General features: G+C 34.3%; 1 protein-coding gene and 1 long non-coding RNA gene across 2 annotated transcripts in view; one reads left to right on the top strand and one right to left on the bottom strand.

Moving 5' to 3' along the window:
* Nucleotides 1–2,300: 2,300 nt before the first annotated feature.
* BOLL (boule RNA binding protein) overlaps nucleotides 2,301–20,006 on the bottom strand; it is a 63,216-nt gene continuing 45,510 nt past the window's right edge. Inside the window, exon 11 of the mRNA XM_078146155.1 lies at nucleotides 2,301–2,999. Coding sequence (XP_078002281.1) covers nucleotides 2,841–2,999 — 159 coding nt within the window. The 3' untranslated portion in view covers nucleotides 2,301–2,840. The remainder of the gene's footprint in view (nucleotides 3,000–20,006) is intronic.
* Nucleotides 7,002–12,734, top strand: LOC110213322 (uncharacterized). The gene is made up of 3 exons (XR_002325953.2): nucleotides 7,002–9,127; nucleotides 10,622–10,850; nucleotides 11,954–12,734. It is a non-coding gene; the product is annotated as an uncharacterized LOC110213322 (long non-coding RNA).

The following is a 20,006-nucleotide window of genomic DNA, read 5'->3' as shown; positions in this document are numbered from 1 at the left end:
AATACATATATTTAAGGAAAGATATAGCTACACACATTATAAAGTTTAGAAAGTTTAAGGGTGGCTTTTCAGTGCAACAACATTCTCAGGATTTTAAGAATTAGAATGAAGGCTTAGTTCTAAGAAAATAAAACTTTATCTTCTAAATTGAAATGGAGTGACCAAATTTACTTTTTGGTATTAATGTAATTTTATGAACTAGAAAGTATTATTGAATTGTAGAGCTCTCAGTAAGCAAATCTAACTACTTTTAAAAATTCTGAATCCTTAATGTTCAATTCCATACTTAAAGATTTTATCTAGCCCTCTTTACTTATGATTAATTTCTTTGATTTGTTACAAACATTGAAATATTTTCCAAATACCTTGAAAAGTTCCTTAAAGTTCTAATGAATGTATTTTAAATTATTTTTTGTCCTTTAAGCTAAGGGCTTTTCTGAAGCACAAAAAATAATTTGTAGCAATATTTTTTATATTAATTCAACCTTCCCTTCATATACAATTCATAGTTTCTGAATCACATGGGGACCAAGAATAAGAAACAGTAGTCCCTCTAACCTAAGATTCTACACATATGCCATTTTTATCATGACTTGTAATGAAAAAGGCACTGCCACTTAAAAATAAAGCTAACACATTGATCTGTAAAATAGTTAAAGTTGCTTTCTGATACACTGGGATATGGTACATCATTTGTTAAAATGCAAAATTACAGAAATTAAGCATGACAATTTTCTAACAGATAGTCTGCTGCCTTCTTTTAAGATTGGTTTTGTTACCTTTTTTGTGTGTATTAATGAATTTTCAAAGTTTCTCAGTCCTTTTTTTACTTATATATATAGTTGGAGAAAAAAGTATATTACCCTCATAAAACTGAATGAAAATAATAATGAATCCATGGAAATATTCGGGTTTTTCCAGATAATACTTTCCCTGATATACATTTCAAATAATAGCACAATTGTTCAAGAAATTAGAAAATACTTCAAATGTAAATTGTTTTTGGAATACAATTACTCTCGGATCTCTATAATTTACAACATTTTCAGAACATACATGCCTTGGTATATACTGAATAAGCTTGAATTGTGAAAAAGAACTAAAACTTATCCTGCAAATACCAGACAAATGGAGTAAATATACTGTTTCATGATATTTTGAATAAGGTTGTAATATCAGAACACAAGACTTTCTATACAGGATATTGTTCTCACAAATAATTACAGTAAAGGAAAACATGTACATGTAGATGGAGTGGCTTCAGGATGTGCCAAAATATGCTCTAACGTTCCTACGCTGCTAAATTTTAGTGTTCAACTGAAGTATATTAATCCCAAAATATTAAGTTGACGCCCCCAACAAATTATATACATCAATAGACAGTTTATAGTCCTATATGACAAAGAGGGTAATAAAAGAAAGAGGATAAAAAACTGTCCTAAGTTACAAACAATTGGGCTATTACCTTTTGGAATATTTTTTTTATAAAAATTTAACAAATAATTTTTGTAGGTAATCTTTATTCCTGTTCAACAAGAGTACAAAAAAGCTTTGGGTATTAGAGTGGACACAAAATTATAATATAGTCAAGAATATCTGACTCCTAACACATAGTGTAATATAATTCCATTAGGTGCTAAATTAGATTTTAAATACAACAATTTCAATATTATTAATTTATGTAACCACTTTTGCTATAATGCCCACTCTATAAGAACCTAATTTTGTTTTGAGAGGAAGATAATTTCTCTAAGAACAGCTGAGATGTACCTATAAACTGATGTAAATTTTTTTAAAAGACAGTTCAATATTAAAAATATTAAGTCTTCCATACCATATTAACAAATGATCCCAACTAATATTTTAAAAGGTTACATAAAGAATTCAGTGTTTTTTAAAATTCAAGGCTAATTTATTTTTAAACTAGAAGCCTTATAAGCTGACACGAAAGCACAGACAGGTGGCTAATTTACTTTCAATAAAGAAATATATTATGTTCTCTCAAGAAAATTTATATATATATATATATATCATATATAGTGAATGTTTAATTAAACCTGAAGAGATGCCAGAAAACACACTTCATATATCAATGACAAAAGAGGATCAGTAATAAATATATATGTATTATTAACTGTATTTTAATGTCAGCTTTGGCCATGGAATATAGTATGAAACAAATGGTCCTTATCTGACAGACTTCTAAAATTCTTAATATAAATTATTTAAAAGATATATTTGATAAGAATTCAAATTATAAATGAAAAGTATTAGATATTTTAGCAAAAAGATTTAAAATATATAACAAAACATATGTAAAAACTAAACACTGTGAAACTGAAATAATATGAGAATGAGTAAATATCTAAACATATATATCAAGATATGGCCTTTTTGAGCCCAGCCTATCTTACAAACAGTTTATCTTAACTGCTTTAATACACTGTGGTTGTATCTATACAATGTCAAACATCTGGATGAAAACTGAGAAATGTAATCACTCAGAGGTTTCTAAAGTATCTGGATGTTAGGAATCATGTAGACAAAATATCCAGATGACTGACTGAATTTTCAGTTTTTAATCTAGACATGTACTGTCTTGTACCTGTAGCCTCTGTCCTAGTTATCAGAGATATGTTACCATAAATGTGCATAAATTAATAAAAGAAACCATGATTTTATCCTGCACCTCTAATGTTCTGAGCAATGAACTGCAAGATTCCTTTTATTCCCTTTACAAAAAGCAAAGACACTTTTAACTTAAGCATATTCATTAAACTCAGTACCAAACCACATATGGAGCTAGTAGCTATTTAGTGTTTGGTATAACAGCCAAGATTTTACTTAACAGAGTCAGTAGAAGAAGGTGGAGTAAGAATTGAATCTTCTGCTCTGAATTCTTTCCTAGGATGAAAGTGAGGACTTCGGGTATATCGAGGTTTCAGTCCCACAGATGAAGGCTGAGAAAAGCTTCTTCTCACAGAATGTAACCTTGGTTCCTATCATAATATTAAAAAAAATAAGGATTTTTCCCAATCTATGCATGTTAGAACAATATAATTTTCACTTAGTGAACTCAAAAATAAAAAACTGAACATTTTATTTTATATACTGTTTTGGGGAGAAGAGGGAAGAGAGTGCATGATCCTTTGACTTTATTATGTGGTCTGAACTTTTTTGTTGTGGAAACTACCTTCACCAATGTAGATCAACAACTCATTCCCCAATTATAGTCTTAGAATGTTGCTCAGGGCATTAAGAGGTTAAGTGATTTGTCCATGATCATACAGCTAGTATGTGTCAGAGTCAGAACTTGAACCCTGGGCTTCCTTCTTCCAGGACCCTTCAGCCGCTATAGCATCCTGCCTATCATTTTATGTCATAGATATGGATAGAGTCACATTATGTAGAGAAAAAAACTATCAACTGTTTCTGGCCATCTGATAACTTAGTACAGTGATATGTAACATGTAATCTAAATGACTGGTGCTTAATTTGACCCTACTGAGGATTGGCATTGATAATTCTTTGCTCAGGAACCCAGAAGAAAGGCAAGCTTTGGATAGTGACTCACTATATACTAAACAGATGATAAACAGAACAAAAAGGAATCTATATGTTTAGAAATAAAAATAGACACTTTGAGATCCAATAATTTGCTCAGGCTATTACTACTTTTCTAAGATTAGGTATTTTTGGGTCCCAAAAGGTATACTGGTAGCAGTGGGATCCAATATATTTTATATTTAAAGGTCGGGAAAACTATTTAAGTGGTGCTCCAGTAAAAACAACTTCCTAACCCTGAATGAATATATGACAGTAATTTATCAAATGATATTTCTAAAGTCTTTTAAGAGTTGAAATAATACTAAAAGTGCTCCAATTATGTTTAAGAAACAATTGATATAGTGGAAGGGATAGACTATTTTGTTTAATTTGTAAAGCACAGTAATTTATATCTTTCAAAAAAGACACTGGTTGATTGCAAAACTTAATATAATTTCTAGCATTTTTGCAGGCAAACCACTGTATGAACATTGCTAAAATTGTCAGGTGTTAACCATTTTCAACAACCTTAAAAAGGCTTCAGAAAAAGGCCACAAAGGCAACTAATTACTTTATTCTGGAGTACCTGTTAGACACAGATAAACTTTCTGCCTAAAAAGGTTTGCAATTTGTGTAGCTTTCTGGAAAATTCATTCATAAAATTTCAGGACATGGCAGTTTTTAACCAGAAAAGAAACACATTTAAAGATATGTTATACATTATATTTATGTTTTCCAATCAAAATAAGTTTTGCATATTAATGAAGTATCTTGCCTCTTAAATTTTAAAAATTTCCATTAAAAATTGCCATAGTTCCATAAAGATGAACACTACAATAACTTTCAGCCATGAACTTCACAGAATTGTGAGGAATGTATTATGATTTGATCTGTTTATAATAAAAATTATTTTAGTTATCCATTTATTCTCAATGCTATGCCAAAGTCTTCTAAAACAAAAAATTCAAGCTATTAGATTTAACAGTGTTAAAAAGAATAACATCAGTGTGGTGATAAGAAACTATAATTATAATTATTATTAATATCATATTATAAAGCAGCATTTATTACAGCTTAAAAGGTGGTATAGTGGATAGAGTGCAGAGCCTGGAATCAGGAAGACCTGAGTTCAAATCCTACACAAAAACCGTACACATTTCCTAGCTGAATGACCCTGGGCAAGTCACTTAACCCTATTTGCCTCAGTTTGCTCATCTGTAAAATAAACTGGAGAAGGAAATGGCAAACCACTCTAGCATCTCTGCCAAGAAGACTCCAAATGGGGTCATGAAGAGTCAGATATGACTGAAAACAACTGAACAACAACAAAAAGAAAATAAGGAACAAATAATCCTCTTTTACAATTTCAAATGCTGTGGACTTCAAAAGTCTGATAAACAACAATGCTTTTAATGTCTCAATAAGGAGACAAGAAAAGCAGGAAATGAAAAAAAAAGTCATTTAAGGGGTGATGTGTGTGTGTGTGTGTATACCAGGTTCCTTGAGAAACATAACGGATATGTAACTGTGACATATCTCCAAAATATGAAAAGAAAAAAAAAGAATTAAAAGGTAGACACAGCCTATCATTTCTTGGAGAAAGATAAAATATGAGTATTTCTGGAGGAATAAAAGGACATCTGAAGTTCTTTTTTTTTCATATCCAGTTGTCCCTTGCATATATTTTGTATTAGAAGACTGATATGAGTACAGTTTCAGCAGAATTCTTTTGTAAATTCATTTTAATTCAACATTTGTTAACCGTTTACTGAGCACTGGGAATAAAAAAAAAAGGAAAGAGAAATCCTACAAGTACGCAAGTACATATACTGTAAATATGAACAACTTAATGGCCAACCCTGGAAACAATTCTATCACCACTACTCTAACCATAGATACTAGTATCCACAATTAAAGGCAATGATTACTTGATAATTACATTAATTTAATTTTCTCTATTTTAAAACATTTTTAATCTTTTAATTATTGTTTCAATAATATCCCTTTAGGTAGAAAATTTTCAAATGTTCTGATACCAGTAACATTTTCTAATACTTAAGAGAGCAAAATATTCCAGTAACTTGGTGAAATAGCACTTGGTGATACCAAAAATGATTTCTTAAAATATTACATTTCTTAGGATTTTTTAACCACCTTGAAAGGGCCTCACATTAGAGCTGAGTCAATATGTCAGCAGTATGACCCTGATCTTCATTAGTAAAAGCTTATCTTCCAGAATAAGCTGATAGCCCTTTCTACTCTTTCTTGGTTAAGCTAAATATGAAGTATTGTGATAAACTGGAGAGTTTCTATAGTGGGGCAAGAAGGATGATGAAGGGCATTGAGCCCATGTCATATGGAGATTGCTTAAAAGAATTTTGGATGTTTAGTCTGAAGAAGATAGGATTCATATGGTATGTTAACTTTAAGTATATGAAGGGTTCTCACACACAATTAGGATTAATGCTTGCTCTGTCTGGCCTCAGAGATTGGAACCAGGGGCAATAAGTAGAAGCTATTAAAAGGCAAATTTAGGGGGGCAGCTAGGTGGCACAGTGGATAGAGCACTGGCCTTGAAGTCAGGAGTACCTGAGTTCAAAAGCGGCCTCAGACGCATAAAACTCACTAGCTGTGTGACTCTGGGCAAGTCACTTAACCCCAACTGCCTCACTAAAAAAAAAAAAAAGGCAAATTTAGGCCTGATGACAGAAAAACCTTTCTAACAGTGAGTGGTATCCAAAAGTGGATTGGGCTGCCTCAGGTTCTCCCTCCTCAGAGGTCTTTTGGGCAGAATGGTGGGTGTTCTCTAGTGGGGATTCTTCTTTGGGGATGAATTGAATCAGATGGATGTTGAGGTTTCCTCCCAATTCTAGACATTTATGATTATATTTATTATGATACAAGTAGAAGACCTAGGTTCAAGTCCTGCTTCGGATATGTACTAGGTAGGTGATCTTTGGCAAGCCTCTTAGGCTCTAAAGGCCCCTAGGCAACTCATTTAAAAGTTGAAAAGTGGGTTTAGATCTTCATTGATAGAGGGAGTTTCCTCATCAGGAGTTTCCTATACCAATCAAAACATTGGTCTAGTTTTTAAAAAGATATAGAATAGTAGAAAGAACACTGGATTATGGAGTCATAATAACCCAGATTATGAGGCAGGTGGGTGGTCCAGTGGATAGAGTGTTGGGCCTAGAGTCAGGAAGACCTGAGTTCAGATGTGGCCTCAGATAGTGACTTAGAGGTGTGACTCTGAACAGCTCTCTTAACCTCTGCATGCCTCTGTTCCCTCAACTGTAAAATGGGGATAATAACAACAGCTACCTCCCAGAGTCGTTGTGAAGATCAAATGAGATCATAATTGTAAAGCACTTAGCACAGTACCTGATACATAGCAGAAGCTTAATAAATGATTGTTTCTTTCCTTCCTTAGACCTGGGCATTGGTTCCAAGTTTGATACATAACAGATACGTGACTTTAAGCAAATCACTTAACCTCTTTGAAACCTGTGTTTCTCATCTGTATTAAATGTTTTGGGATAGCTACCCTACCTATCTCAAAAAACTCAAACAACTAATGTATAAGAAGGTATTCCAAACTAAAATCGTATGCAAGAAACATTGTTATCCTGAACTGGAATAATATAGTAGGCCACACTATGATAGAACAGTCACAGTTTTGAAGCATAAAGTTAAAGCAAATAACATTAAGACTGTTAAAGTCTTTACTTAATACTTTTATCATGATAAGGAGAAATAATTTTGGATACTTATACACTAAATTTAATTACGTTTATTCAACAAACATTTATAACAAACCTCATGTGCTTGACTGTGCTGAAAGGCCAAAGAAAATCAAGCCTTGAATATGCACAATCCTTATCCACAAGAAGCTTACGTTATACTAGGGGAGATAATATAAATAAATACACATGTAACGATAGCTGTAGTACATCATGGAATGCTGAGCCTATATCTTGGCCACTTTTAGGGATAAAGCTCAGTATACTATGGAACATGTTTCCAATCCAACCCATTACATATGAACAGGACAAAAAAAAATTGGATGTGATTAATGCAGAAGTAGAAAACAAAGTTCTAGAAGAGTTGAAGACTGATTATTTCTGCCTAGGGATGGAAGAAACCAAGGAAAGTTTCCCAGAGAACATGGTATTTTAATTGGGCCTTCAAGGATGCGTAAAATTTCAACAGGTGGAGATGAAGGGGTAGAAGGAGGGACATTCCAAGTACAGGTAATGGAAGGACAGAGACAAGAAAAGTGATTTGGCTGCAGCACAGGGTAGATGAAGAGTAGGATATTGTAAGATCAAGTATGTGGGAACCAAACCAATTGTGGAGAGTCTAGAAAGCTAAATTAAGGAATTTAGATTTTATTCATTAGGCAATAGGAAATTTCCAAGTCAAGTGTATTTTCTGTAAAAGAAGGATTAATCTGGAAACAAAGCAGTGTGCTAGGTTTGGAATCAGGAAGAAGTGGGTTAAAATCTTATACTTCCTTCCTTCCTATGTAACCCTGCACAAGTGACTTCCCCTTACTGAGCTTAAGTTACCTCATTTATAACATGAGGATGTTAAAGCACCTACCTCACCAGGTAGGATGAAATGAGATAAGATGCTTTTCAAACCTTAAAGTACTATACAAATATTTTTAAAAGAGTCCTAAATTTGGAGTCAAAGGACCTAAGTTCTAGGCCTCAGTTTACTCATGTGTAAAATGAGGGTATTGGGTTAGATGATTTCTAAGTCCAGTTCTAAATCACATGATTTGATGGGACCAGGGAGAATGGTTAGGAAACTACTGAATTAGTCCAGGTAAGAAATGAGAATCTGGAGTACAGTGGCAGTAGTTGGAATAAAAAGGAAGGGAGATAAGTAAGAAGTATTATTAGGTAGGACTGATGGGACTTGGTGATTATATATGCTAGGATGAAGATAAGGAAAAGATAAAGATGTCTCCAAGTTTTGAGGCTGGCCAGAAAAATAGTGGAAATTTGGGCAAGTACATAGAAAAATTTACCAAGATCTTGAAATTAATTTACATTAGCTTAATTTATATTTGTATCTCTTTCCTAATACCAACAGGTAGATTTTATGCCTGGTTAAATAGAGATGATTTAATGAACCACGTTGATTCATTTTTGCCTTCCCCACTGGTGCCTAACATAACGCCTTGGAACAAACAGGTACTCAATAGGCATTTATGAACAAACAGATAAAAGTCAGTACAACTGTTCTAGAGGCCCTTATGACTTAACTGCAATATTCCTAAAACTCTTCTCTGTACTCCAGCACTTGATTTCATTTTGATGCTGCATTTCATATGTGATATATCAAAAGCATAAAGCAGAAGTCAGAATATCACAAGTAAATACACTTCCAGTTTTGAAGGGATTTCCTGACTTATGAGAAGGGAAGGAGGGAAATTATGAAGACTTGATGTGGCTTCAAGAAACTCTTACACAGGCATGAATCATACACAAGGAGGCAGCAGGTTATAGAAGGATCTTCTTATAGACATAATGATGAAATAGTTCTATACCACTTCCAGTGCCAGGCTGAGAAGGTAAGATTTCAGATCCTCTTCACTGATTACATGATATATGGGTCCTATGGAAACTTTATCCAATTCCCTAGTGCTATTTTTCTTAAGGTTTGGAACCACTTTTGAATTGGTACACTAGAATGAGAAAAAACCTTGCACAGAGCCTTACAGATCCCTAATATAGACACATTTACATGGGATTTACATTTACATCCCTTAAACTTTTATTGAAATAACTGCCAGAACAGGAATTGAAACATAACAAGGATTTTTTAAGTTCACCTTACAAACATAAAAAGCCTATTAAATTCTGATACGATCCGATATTAAATTCTGATAGAAGTAATCATACTTCTGTGGATTTCAGTTTTCTACTGAAACATTCTACACAGGAACTTGCTTGACCTAAAAGTTTTTTATAGTCTAACTTCAGGACTTCTCTTTAGACTTACATTTCCTATCATAGAAAGCTTACTTATAGGTGCTTCTCTAAAACATTAAAGCTGTATTACCTAATTGCATCTTTTGCACTATTTTTATCTGGAAATATACAGACTTGTTTAATTTTTGTCTCTGTACCTCAAGCATTTAGTACAGTTCCTGGTATATAGAAGGTACTTAATAAATGCTTGATTGATTGATTGACTGATTACAGCTATCATTTCTTATATGCAATGGACTTCCATTACAGGACCATAAACTATGGCAATTAAACCTAGGCATTTGGTTGGACAAAAGGGAAATTGGTGAATCTAGGTAGTCAAGAGATCCTCAAGACTAGAGAGACAGGGATTTAGAAGGAAGGTAAATAGGGACAAAGATCAGGGAGGTCAAGTAGTAGAGACTTAAATTAAGCCGGGACACTTAATGAAGAAAATATCAGAAGACCCAAAGATTCTGAACAGCTGAGGAGCCCAGAAGAAAAGGTCTGGGCAAGAAGAGGTCAGCATCTAGGACAGGATTCTGAATAATAATCACAGAATGCCAGTATGAAAAATGGAGCAAAATAATGTGATTTAAGAGTATATTATATAACTCCTGTTTAAAACTGGTCTCAAGAAATGGAGTCTTAATAAAAAGAATAACTTCAAAGAAATTGGGAAAACTTGTATAGAATTATGTAGAGTGAAGTGGACAGAACTGGAACAGTTTATACAGTAACAACACTGTTTGAAAAGGTCTTGTTTTGAAAGACAAGAAGGCATCAACCACTTGGAGTGTAGAACACTAGTATAAGTGGGGTACAGAAAAAGGCAGTGGGAAAATGTCAAAGAAATTTTGTCCAGTCACCTCAGTATCCAGGAAGGGATGTGTGTGAGTAATGATGGACAGACAATCAACTAGGAAGCACTTCTATACCATCATGCAGGAGAATAAAGGGTTAGAAAACATCTACACTTTGGAGAAAGCCCTTTTAAGTCAAACAAGAGAAACACTTTTTGTTTTCTAATACCATCTTGAATAATGAATATGCTTGACAGTATCTACTGCTCTCTTCTCTTTCATGAATTTAAGAATGAGATGGAAGAAGGGGTACCACCAGAGCACTATGATGTTGAATAAAACCACCACTGGATTGTCCTCCTGAGCTTGGTGCATGAAAATGAAGAGGAATGTGGGAGAAGTGATACTTAAATATATGAAGAAAAAAATACCACTCCAGCCATTAACTTGTAGGAACTATCCAAAATAGCAGCCAAGATGAAAACGATGGCTTCTGAAAGGCCAAGAAGGGGGATAACAGGTAGGAACTCTCCTGAGATACCAGGTAAATCTCTATTCTTGGGCAGGGTTGACTCTGGTCCCTGGGATGTAGGTCCTAGAAACAAGTGAGGGTGACAGAAGGTGAAACTTTCATTTTAAAAGACAGGGAACCACTTGTATTTTTAAAACAGGGGACAGTTATTAAGTTAACCCCCATAAATGGACAGCAGAGATACCAATATCCTAACTTAAAATAAGTTTGAATCCCACCAAGAGGATATTCTTAAGGGGGGTGGGGTGGGAGATCTTACTTGCCATTTCCTAAATCTAGAAATGAGAATGTACAGACAATGTCATAAACACTGGTTGGGAGGGAAACAAGGAAAAAAAAAACAAAGATGATTGTTAAGGCATTCGACATAGGTTGGCTCAAGGTCCTAAAGGCTAAAGATTAGCTTTGTCTCAAAAATATGTATTTTAAAATTTTCACCCAGGAAATCTTAGAGGTGAAAGTATCTAGGGGTAGCCACACCAGGTCGAAGAGAAAAAGGATAAGTTAACTCAAAAGAACAAAAATTTGTTAAGCAATTAACTATACATAAGCATCATGCTAGGCACTAGGGATAAAAACATAAAAAATTAGTCCTTGCCCTCCAAGAATTTACATTCTATTGAGTATATGTGTATGTGTATAAATGACACATACAGTTAAATGTAATAAAAGGCATATCATGATAGGAACAAAGAAGTTACCCAGACAAAATGCTCCAGAAAAATTTGAGGAGAGAACATTCATCTGAGGGGAAGGAGGGGTCTGAGAAATCTTCAAGGAAGAGCTTTAAAGGAGAAGGTAGACTCTGAAAGGTGGAGATGAAGAATGACTACATTCCAGGTGTGGGGGATGGCCTAAGCAACTGGAGGTTTGGGGAACAACTGGTTATTTTAGTCAGAAAATACAGTGTGTGTAAAAAGGAGCAATGTGAAATAAGACTGTCAAGTAGGCTACTGTCAGGTTGTGAAGGACCTTGGGTGCTAAACTATAGAATTTTACTTAAATAGAAGACATGAAGAAGCATGAAGTAAAAATGAAATTCAAATAAGAACTAAATACTAATTTTTCTTTTTGTTCTTTTTTTTCTGTAGGCTGAAAGAAATCCAGTAGACAGAAAGTCGAAAAGGTTGGGGCAAGGCCTCCAAAATTTATAATAAATGGCAGAAGATATATGGTGTGTGCGCATGCAAGCAGGGTAGGGTGGTGGTGGTGGCGGGAGGTTAGGACTTAAGCCATTAAGTAATACATGGGTAACCCAAGGATCTGTTCTATTTTGTCTCTCTGACCCCTCAGACCTCATATCTTCCCATGTTCCAAAACATGAGAAGAAAATTACCAAAGTGATAACTGGTGACCTTGGTCATCTTTAGAAAACTACTCAATTCTAACAGCTGTATCCTCGTGGGCACATGGGAAGAAACACAAAATTGAGATCAGTACTATACTGTAATAAGTAAATAATATATAATAAAATAATACGTGATCACTGAATTTGTCTATCAAATGAAAGACCAATAAAACTAGGAGTTGGACAACATAAGAAAATCAGTATGTTTTTGGAAGACTAGTAGTCAAGGGTCAATATGGTATAACAAAAATCTATTTAACCCCAACATCCAAAGAACTATTCAATCTCTTATACAAGTAAAATGTCCTTCAGAAAATTCAGATTTAGCATTAGTTTCATTACCAATGGTTCAAGCATCAAAATTAAAAAAATAATGTCACTAACACTGAGGTCCTAAAACATAGTTATTTGACTGGTATAAAATAGTACCATAAACATCCCAAGAACAGGGCTCCTATCTAATCTAAATTTTGTATCTCTACCAGCACAGAGCTTTGCACAAAACAGGTGCCTAATAAATGTTTGCTGAATAGAACACAATCTATGCTTGCTTCTGTTAAGTTCTACTGTATAAGAGAGCTACATAAAAATATCTATTTAACTGATATATGAAAAACTAAATAAGATGAACTATTTTGTGGAGAAGAGAAACAAAATGAGAACACCACCAGACATATTTGGAAGTAATCTGGAATTGCTACTGGTTTCTGATAGAGAAAATAATAGGTAGAATAAAAGGATGATGAAATTTAAAATGGGGCTAGTTCAATTCGAACAAATACTGTACAGCCTATAAGGCAAAAACAAAGTGTGTAGAATAAGTTTCAATAAATGACTGATACCACAACTTCTAATTAGAGAGAAGTATGAAACGGATGCAAGCTGTCTTTTTAGGGACTTGTGCATATGGACAGCAAAACTATTAAATGAGTAGCATTCAAATAGAAAAATGTTATGTGTGTGTATATTTTTTTAAGGGCAGAATGAACCCAAACTAAAAATGTCATAAAAAACTTTCTTCAGGAAGACATCAGAATTCCAATGTAAAAAGAACTGGGAACCTTTAAAAGGACTCACTATATCTTGGGTTTGCTTTTTTCAGATAAAGAAGCAAAAACGGCAATCACAATTTCAAGATTACCTAAGTAGTCACCTTTGGCAAACATTGGAGATGCTTTTAAAAATAGAACAGGCAATGCTGAAGGCAGGTAGGGTCAGCCATTTCAATTCATCTTCCTGTTACCTAAGCACTACTCCTTTCACTTTTGTGGATGAATAATCCAAGAGATTTGTGAGGAAAGAAATGAGTTCATAAATGAGGGGAGAAAATGTGTAAATACCAACATCTCCAAAAAGGGACTTTTTTTCCCCTCTGGTTAGGGTGCACTTCATAGATATGACCTATAAGCATATAAACACATATTCATAAGGAAGTGAGAATAGTATAAAGCAAGAGACTTATTTCTAGTGTGGGTACTGAAATTAGTTTCATTACTGTAGAGTTAAGACTACCCTATAAGAATAAGATGCACAGTCCTACCATGGGAGAATAATTTTATTTTGACCAATATCCTCACTTATAATCTGGATATATTCCACTACTAATTCATTGTATAAATTATACTATGTATATGTTTCATTTCTCATTTTGACTCACCCATACTTAATCTACCAAGGCCATAAAAAGAGCAAAGGTCTTGAGGGTATTCCAAAACATAAAATAAGTCTATCAAACAAACTAAACATTACAGCAAAATTAACTATTAAGAATTATAAATTAATATTCTTGAAAACTTCCAAGATATTTAAGTCAGGTTCTGTCTGAATATTCTGCCAAAGAAAAGGGAATACTCTCTTCATAAGGTTATGATTTTGGTCCATGTAGTAAAATTATTACCCACTGTGATGCACATATAATTATTTTTAGAAAACATTCATGAAATGATTTTGGAAATTTGCCCATAGGCATTCAATAAATATTTACTGACTCAGTGACTGAGTCATGATCATCTAAATACAAAACAATGTAAATTCAGAAATTGTCAGCTATCAACACATTTGTTTTCTGTTTTTCAGAATGAGTACTTTTTTCTACTTTTCAAAAACTTCTACAGAAAATATACTAAATAAATGAAAAATAAAATGAGTTTCTTACAGTATCTGTAATGAGGAATTCTCCAAATATGTCTCCTCCACAGATTCACACTCACCCTCCCTCCAATCCATCTGTCTTCTGAGGTAATATGGTTCTGGGCTGGCAAGCTAAGGGATGGAGAAGGTAGGCTGACATGCTCCAATATTTGCAGGTGCTGTACACAAATTTGAAGTCTTGGTCGGCTTCTCAAATTAAATATAGCTTATAAATTCTATGAACGTATCCATGGAGGACACTCACATATGTAATAACTATAACAAGATCCTTGATCCACATCATCAATGAATTTTTGTCCAAGTGATATATGGCATCATGCCCACCTACTGATTTTAATATTAAAGTTCTCTTAATTTTTATTCTCAAGACCAGAGGTATTAGAGAGAAATATCCATGGCATAAATAAATGGCAGTAAAAATAAAGACCAAAAAACCTGTTAAGTGTCTTGTAGCCAAATATTTAAAATGAAAAAAGATACCTTCTTACCTGATATTGATATGGAAAATGTGGAACAAAGCAAAAAGAATATGACTTCTGAAATTTCAGAATAGCAGGGAAAGTGAAATAACATTATTTTACTTTTTTTGGGGGGGGATAAACATTCATAGATCCTATTGTCTCTTTTGAAACAATTTTTGCTGGCAAACATATTAATTAAAGGCAGCATGGTATAGTGAAAAAAGTTGGGTTTGGAGAGCCATGGGTTTAAATCCTGCTTCTGGCATATATCCCCATGACTGCTGTTATTTCTCCTGAGAATGAAATATATTTAGGGGTAACACATGAGAAGGAATGATTTTTAGGGGGTTAGTGTCAACCTTTTTCTTTACCCCCCTCATTAATTTCCTGAGATGAAGAGGGTTAAGGGGAATTTTATATGACTATATAAATCACAATGTCAAGAACTAGATGTTTGAGCTTATTGGCTTCTGATTTGTTCCATAACTTCTAGAAAATGAATGCTTTTTTAAAGCAAAACCTTACTTCCTCATATTAATAAATCAAGTTGTCTCCAGAATCAGAATCTAACGTTCTCCTAGGATTTACAAAGTGTTCATCTTTTTATAAAACAACTGGTGCAGCAGACAAAATGCTGAACTTGGAGACACAGGACCTAAGTTCAAATCCTGACTCTGCCGATTTACTACTTGTGTGACCCTGGGCAAAGTCAAGTCACCTCTCTGGGATTTGGTTTCTTCATCTGTAAAATGAGGGATTTGGACCAGATGATTTCTAAGAGCCCTTCTAGCTCTACATTTATGATACTTTCTATCCACAAAGATATCTCACTTTTACCCTAGAGCTTCATTAAACTACCACCTTTTGGGTCTGTGTTGTAGAACACTGACATTCTAAATTTACTTTCCTCGTTTACCAAAAAAGATACTTATACCATTTATCTCAAAGGAAGAAAGCTTTTAAAACCTTCAAGAACTCCATCAATAGGTTATGAGTTATCATTTCCCCCCAATCTGACTAAACTTGTATAAGGGCACATCTTATTTAAAATTTATGTCTCATCCAGTGCCTAGTATGGTATTCTCCATACATAAGGTGTGCATAATATAGTTTTGCTGAATAAATTCTGTCAACTAAACTCTTTTTGGAGGAGGGTCTAAAATGATTAAATTTAAACATCTAGTAGGGTTATTATACGGCAAGGCTACGGTACTTATTACAAATATTAGGAGTATCAGAAAAAAATGAATAAAAATCATAATAAAAACATATGCTAATTTTTCGAATGCTTGGAAAAGTAGCACAAAAGGAGGCATAAAAGTAAGAATTTTGCTGAAAATCATGATAGAAGCAGAAAAATATAAATGAAGAAAGTCAAAGATTAGTAGACAAGCAATGGCTAATAAAGATAAAGCATACTCCAAAGGCCTCGTGATGGAAAATGCTATCCACAAGAAAGAACAAACTATGGAGTTTGAATGCAGATCGAAGCATACTATTTGCTATTTTTTTACTTCTGTTTTGTTTTGTTTCCTTTTTTTGGTGGTTCCTCCTATCGGTTCAATTTCTTACTTAAAACATCACTAATGTGAAAATATGTTCAATAGGAATGTATATGTATAGCCTATATCAGATTGCACGCCATCTAGAGGAGGGTGATAGGGAGGGAGGGGGAGAAAAATTTTAAACTCAAAAACATATGGAAGTGATTGTTGATAATTCAAAATAAATTAATTTAAAAAAACAAACAGAAAAATAAAGATAAAGCATAATAAAAAAAATTTCAAAGTAAAGTGGTAGGAATATTGACCCAAGACTGCCTAAGTTTAAAGTAATACCCTACATTTTAAAAGGCATAAAAATATATTTGAAAATCCAATTTAAATTAGAAGTTATCCATCCAAAGTATTAAAGCAAAAATAAGAGGATATAAATTACAACATTCAAAATCTAAAAGTCCACAATGAAAAGAAATATCACAAAGTAGTGAAAATGAAAGATGATTCACTATTCCTAATATGGCTATTATGGAATGAACAAAACAACTATTACAGAAAATGTCCCAATAGTTGGATTAATACAAAGCAAAACCCAATATGCCCCAGCCAACTAATTAATTTTGTGGAATAGGTGAAAGGGAGAATTTCATAATATCTAATAGCTTACAGTCGGAAAAACAAGTATGGTGAGGTATCAACTAACCCTAAGTTTCACAACGGGCAGCTTCTAGCCGGTTCGTTGAAGCTGGATCTCGGCCACACAAGGATCATTGAACAAGAAATCAGTTGAGCTGGACTAGAGCTGCCCAATTGTCTTAATAATGAATGCTCCACACTGTCTGTTAAGTAAAGAGAAAGAAAATACAGATCAGAGAAACTGAACAGAAAATGAAAGAACAAGAATAAGTTAGGAGAGAAGAGTCAAGAACATCAATCAATATTACTGAACATGTGTGTGGCACTGTATTCATTCAACAAACATTTATTAAGTATCTACTACATGCAAGGCACTGCTTTAGGCACTAGAATACAAAGAAAAATGAAGCAGTTCCTGCTCCTCAAAGAGCTTACATTCAGCTGGAGATATACAACATAAATATAGATGAGTAAATACAAAGTCTATACTAAGTAATACAAGGTAATATCAAGAGAGGAGGCAGAAAGAGAGAGAGAGACAGAGATAGAGAGAGATAGGGAGACAGAGAGACAGACAGAAACAGAGAAACAAACACAGAGAAAGAACTAGGGGATGTGATAGATAAGAAAAGGCCTTATATAGGAAATGGCACTGTTTTCAAGGAAGGTAGGTAATCTAAAAAGGTGAAAATGAGGGAGAGTGCACTCTAGTTGCACAGGGTCCACCTGTGTAAAGGCAAGAGATGGAATGTCATGTAAGTGGAAGTGCTAGAAGTCTCGTTTGACTAAAAAAAAATGGTGTATGAAAGAGTAATATAAAATAACCAGAAAGGCAAGTTGGGAGATAGATTATGGAGGGCTTTAAGTGACAGGCTAAGGATTTTGTATTTTATTTTCCTGACAGTAGGGAGCCACTGAAGATTTCTGAGTAGGGGAGAGTTATAGTCACATCTATGTTTTAGAAATAACCATTTGGCAACTATGTGGAAGATAAACTGGTGAGTGAAGAGACTCAAAGCATGGAGACCAATTAGGAGATTATTGCAGTCATATAGCCAAGTGGTAAAAAGACTTGAACTCAGGTAGAGTCTGTGTGACTGGAGAGAAAGGGTCAGATGTGAGAGATTTTGTAGAAGTAGAATTAATAAAATATGGTAATTGATTAGATAGGGCAAATGGAAGAGGAAAAAAGTCAAGTTATCACTCCAAAGTTGTGACACTGGATAGCTAGAAGGATGTGCATGCTCTTAAAGGGAAATTTAGAGATGGGTTTTGGGTTAAAGGAATTCTGTTTTACACATGTTGAGTTTGCGATTACCTATGGGGCATCCAGGTGGAGATGATCAATACATGTAGAGAGAGATAGAGACTGGACATATAGATTAGGGATTCATCTGCATGGTGATGACAATTAAGTTTGGGAGTTGAGATCACCAAGGGAGAAAATGAAGAGAGAGAAACTAGAGAAGGATACCTGCACTTAGAAGAAAAGGATGATGATCCCCTAAGAGACTGAGGAGTGGTCAGATGGGCAGGAGAAAAACCAAGATAGCAATTATCAGCAAAACTCTGAGAAGACTATGCAGAAAGATGGTGATAGTGGATAGTCTCCAAAGCTATATATAAGCTAAACAGAAATAAAGACTAAGAAAAGATCATTTAGCAGACAAGAGATCTGTATTAACTTTGGAGAGTATAGTTTTATTTGAGTGGCATTTGCAAGGGGATGAGCAGTGTATGGAAAAAGATAGGGGCAACAAGTGTAGATGACTCTTTCTAGGAGTAGGACTATGAACAATCAAAGAAATATACAATGATAACTTGAGGAGATGGCTGGGTCAAGGATTTTTTGGTTTGTTTTCTCTTTAAAGGATGGAGGAAACCGAAAACGTGAGCCAGAGAAGGAATGACCTAGGAAATCAAGTTTCTGAAGGACACTCGACAGAGAAAAAGGTCACTTTTTCATCAAACAAGCAAAAAAATGTGAGAAGAAATTATATAAGAAAGGTTTTGAGGTGTGGAATACGAGAAAAGAGGAAACTAATGATGGATGGCTTTAATTTTGAAATCTTTTGTTGTAAAAGATAATGGGAGGGTGCTTAAGGAAAGGAGAGAATTTTGAATAGTTACTGGGGAGAACATAATAAGTCAAACAGAAAATAAAAGATTTCCATCCAGCAGTAAATGTCTAGTTGAGCTCAGTTAACATAATTGGCACAATTCTGAGACTACTGTACTACTAAGACTCTGAGATAAATAAAGATAGGGAGAGAATAAAAGAAAGGCCTTTGGGGCAGGTAGGTGGCACAGTGGATAGAGCACCAGCCCAGGAGGTAGGAGGACCTGAGTTCAAATTTGAGCTCAGATACTTACTAACTGTGTGACCCTGGGCAAGTCACTTAACCCTGACTGCCTTATAAGAAAAAAAGAAAGGCCGCTGCTCACAAAGTTTGACAATCTAGATTTGGCACGCTATAGCAGAGTCAAAGTATAAATGCACATTATTTAATAGTCACTGTGGAGAGGAATGTTAGTCTGTTAAGATTAGGTGTGAATTAGAATGATTTCCTTTCTATTTGGAAAAAGATTTTATACAGGAAAAAAAAAGTTAGGTGCCGCCAAAAAGCATTTATATATTTATATCTCTACCTTTCTCATCACTCCAAAGCATTAAGAATATTTTGCTGTAGGATAAACAAGCATACAGGCAATCAAGATGAGCAAGTCAGGGTAGTTCTGGAATCTTTAGGATATGTGGGGTCTATCTTGGGAATTCTGGTTAAAAGCAGAGTGAGTCAAAGAAGTATATATCTACATTCTTGTTTAAACTGTGGGACTAAGTCAGGTCAGAGTTCAAGGAACTATTTTATGACTTCTATAAGGGTTCTGAGAGGTTTAGGGCTTCAATCTGGTTGTCATTTTGAAAATGACCACAATCTACTTCTTCCCTGGACCTTAGGGATTATCCTGAATCCAGAACAGACCTGTAGGGTATTTATAAATTAGAATGGGTTTTGGGGGGGGGTCTGTTTAGTTCTGCTCCAAACTT

Source organism: Phascolarctos cinereus, unplaced genomic scaffold (genome assembly GCF_003287225.1).
Source record: "Phascolarctos cinereus isolate Bilbo 61053 unplaced genomic scaffold, phaCin_HiC Scaffold_726;HRSCAF=1367, whole genome shotgun sequence".
Taxonomy (NCBI): domain Eukaryota; kingdom Metazoa; phylum Chordata; class Mammalia; order Diprotodontia; family Phascolarctidae; genus Phascolarctos; species Phascolarctos cinereus.
The sequence above is the reverse complement of the archived record's forward strand: the minus strand, read 5'-3'. Positions and strand labels throughout refer to the sequence as shown.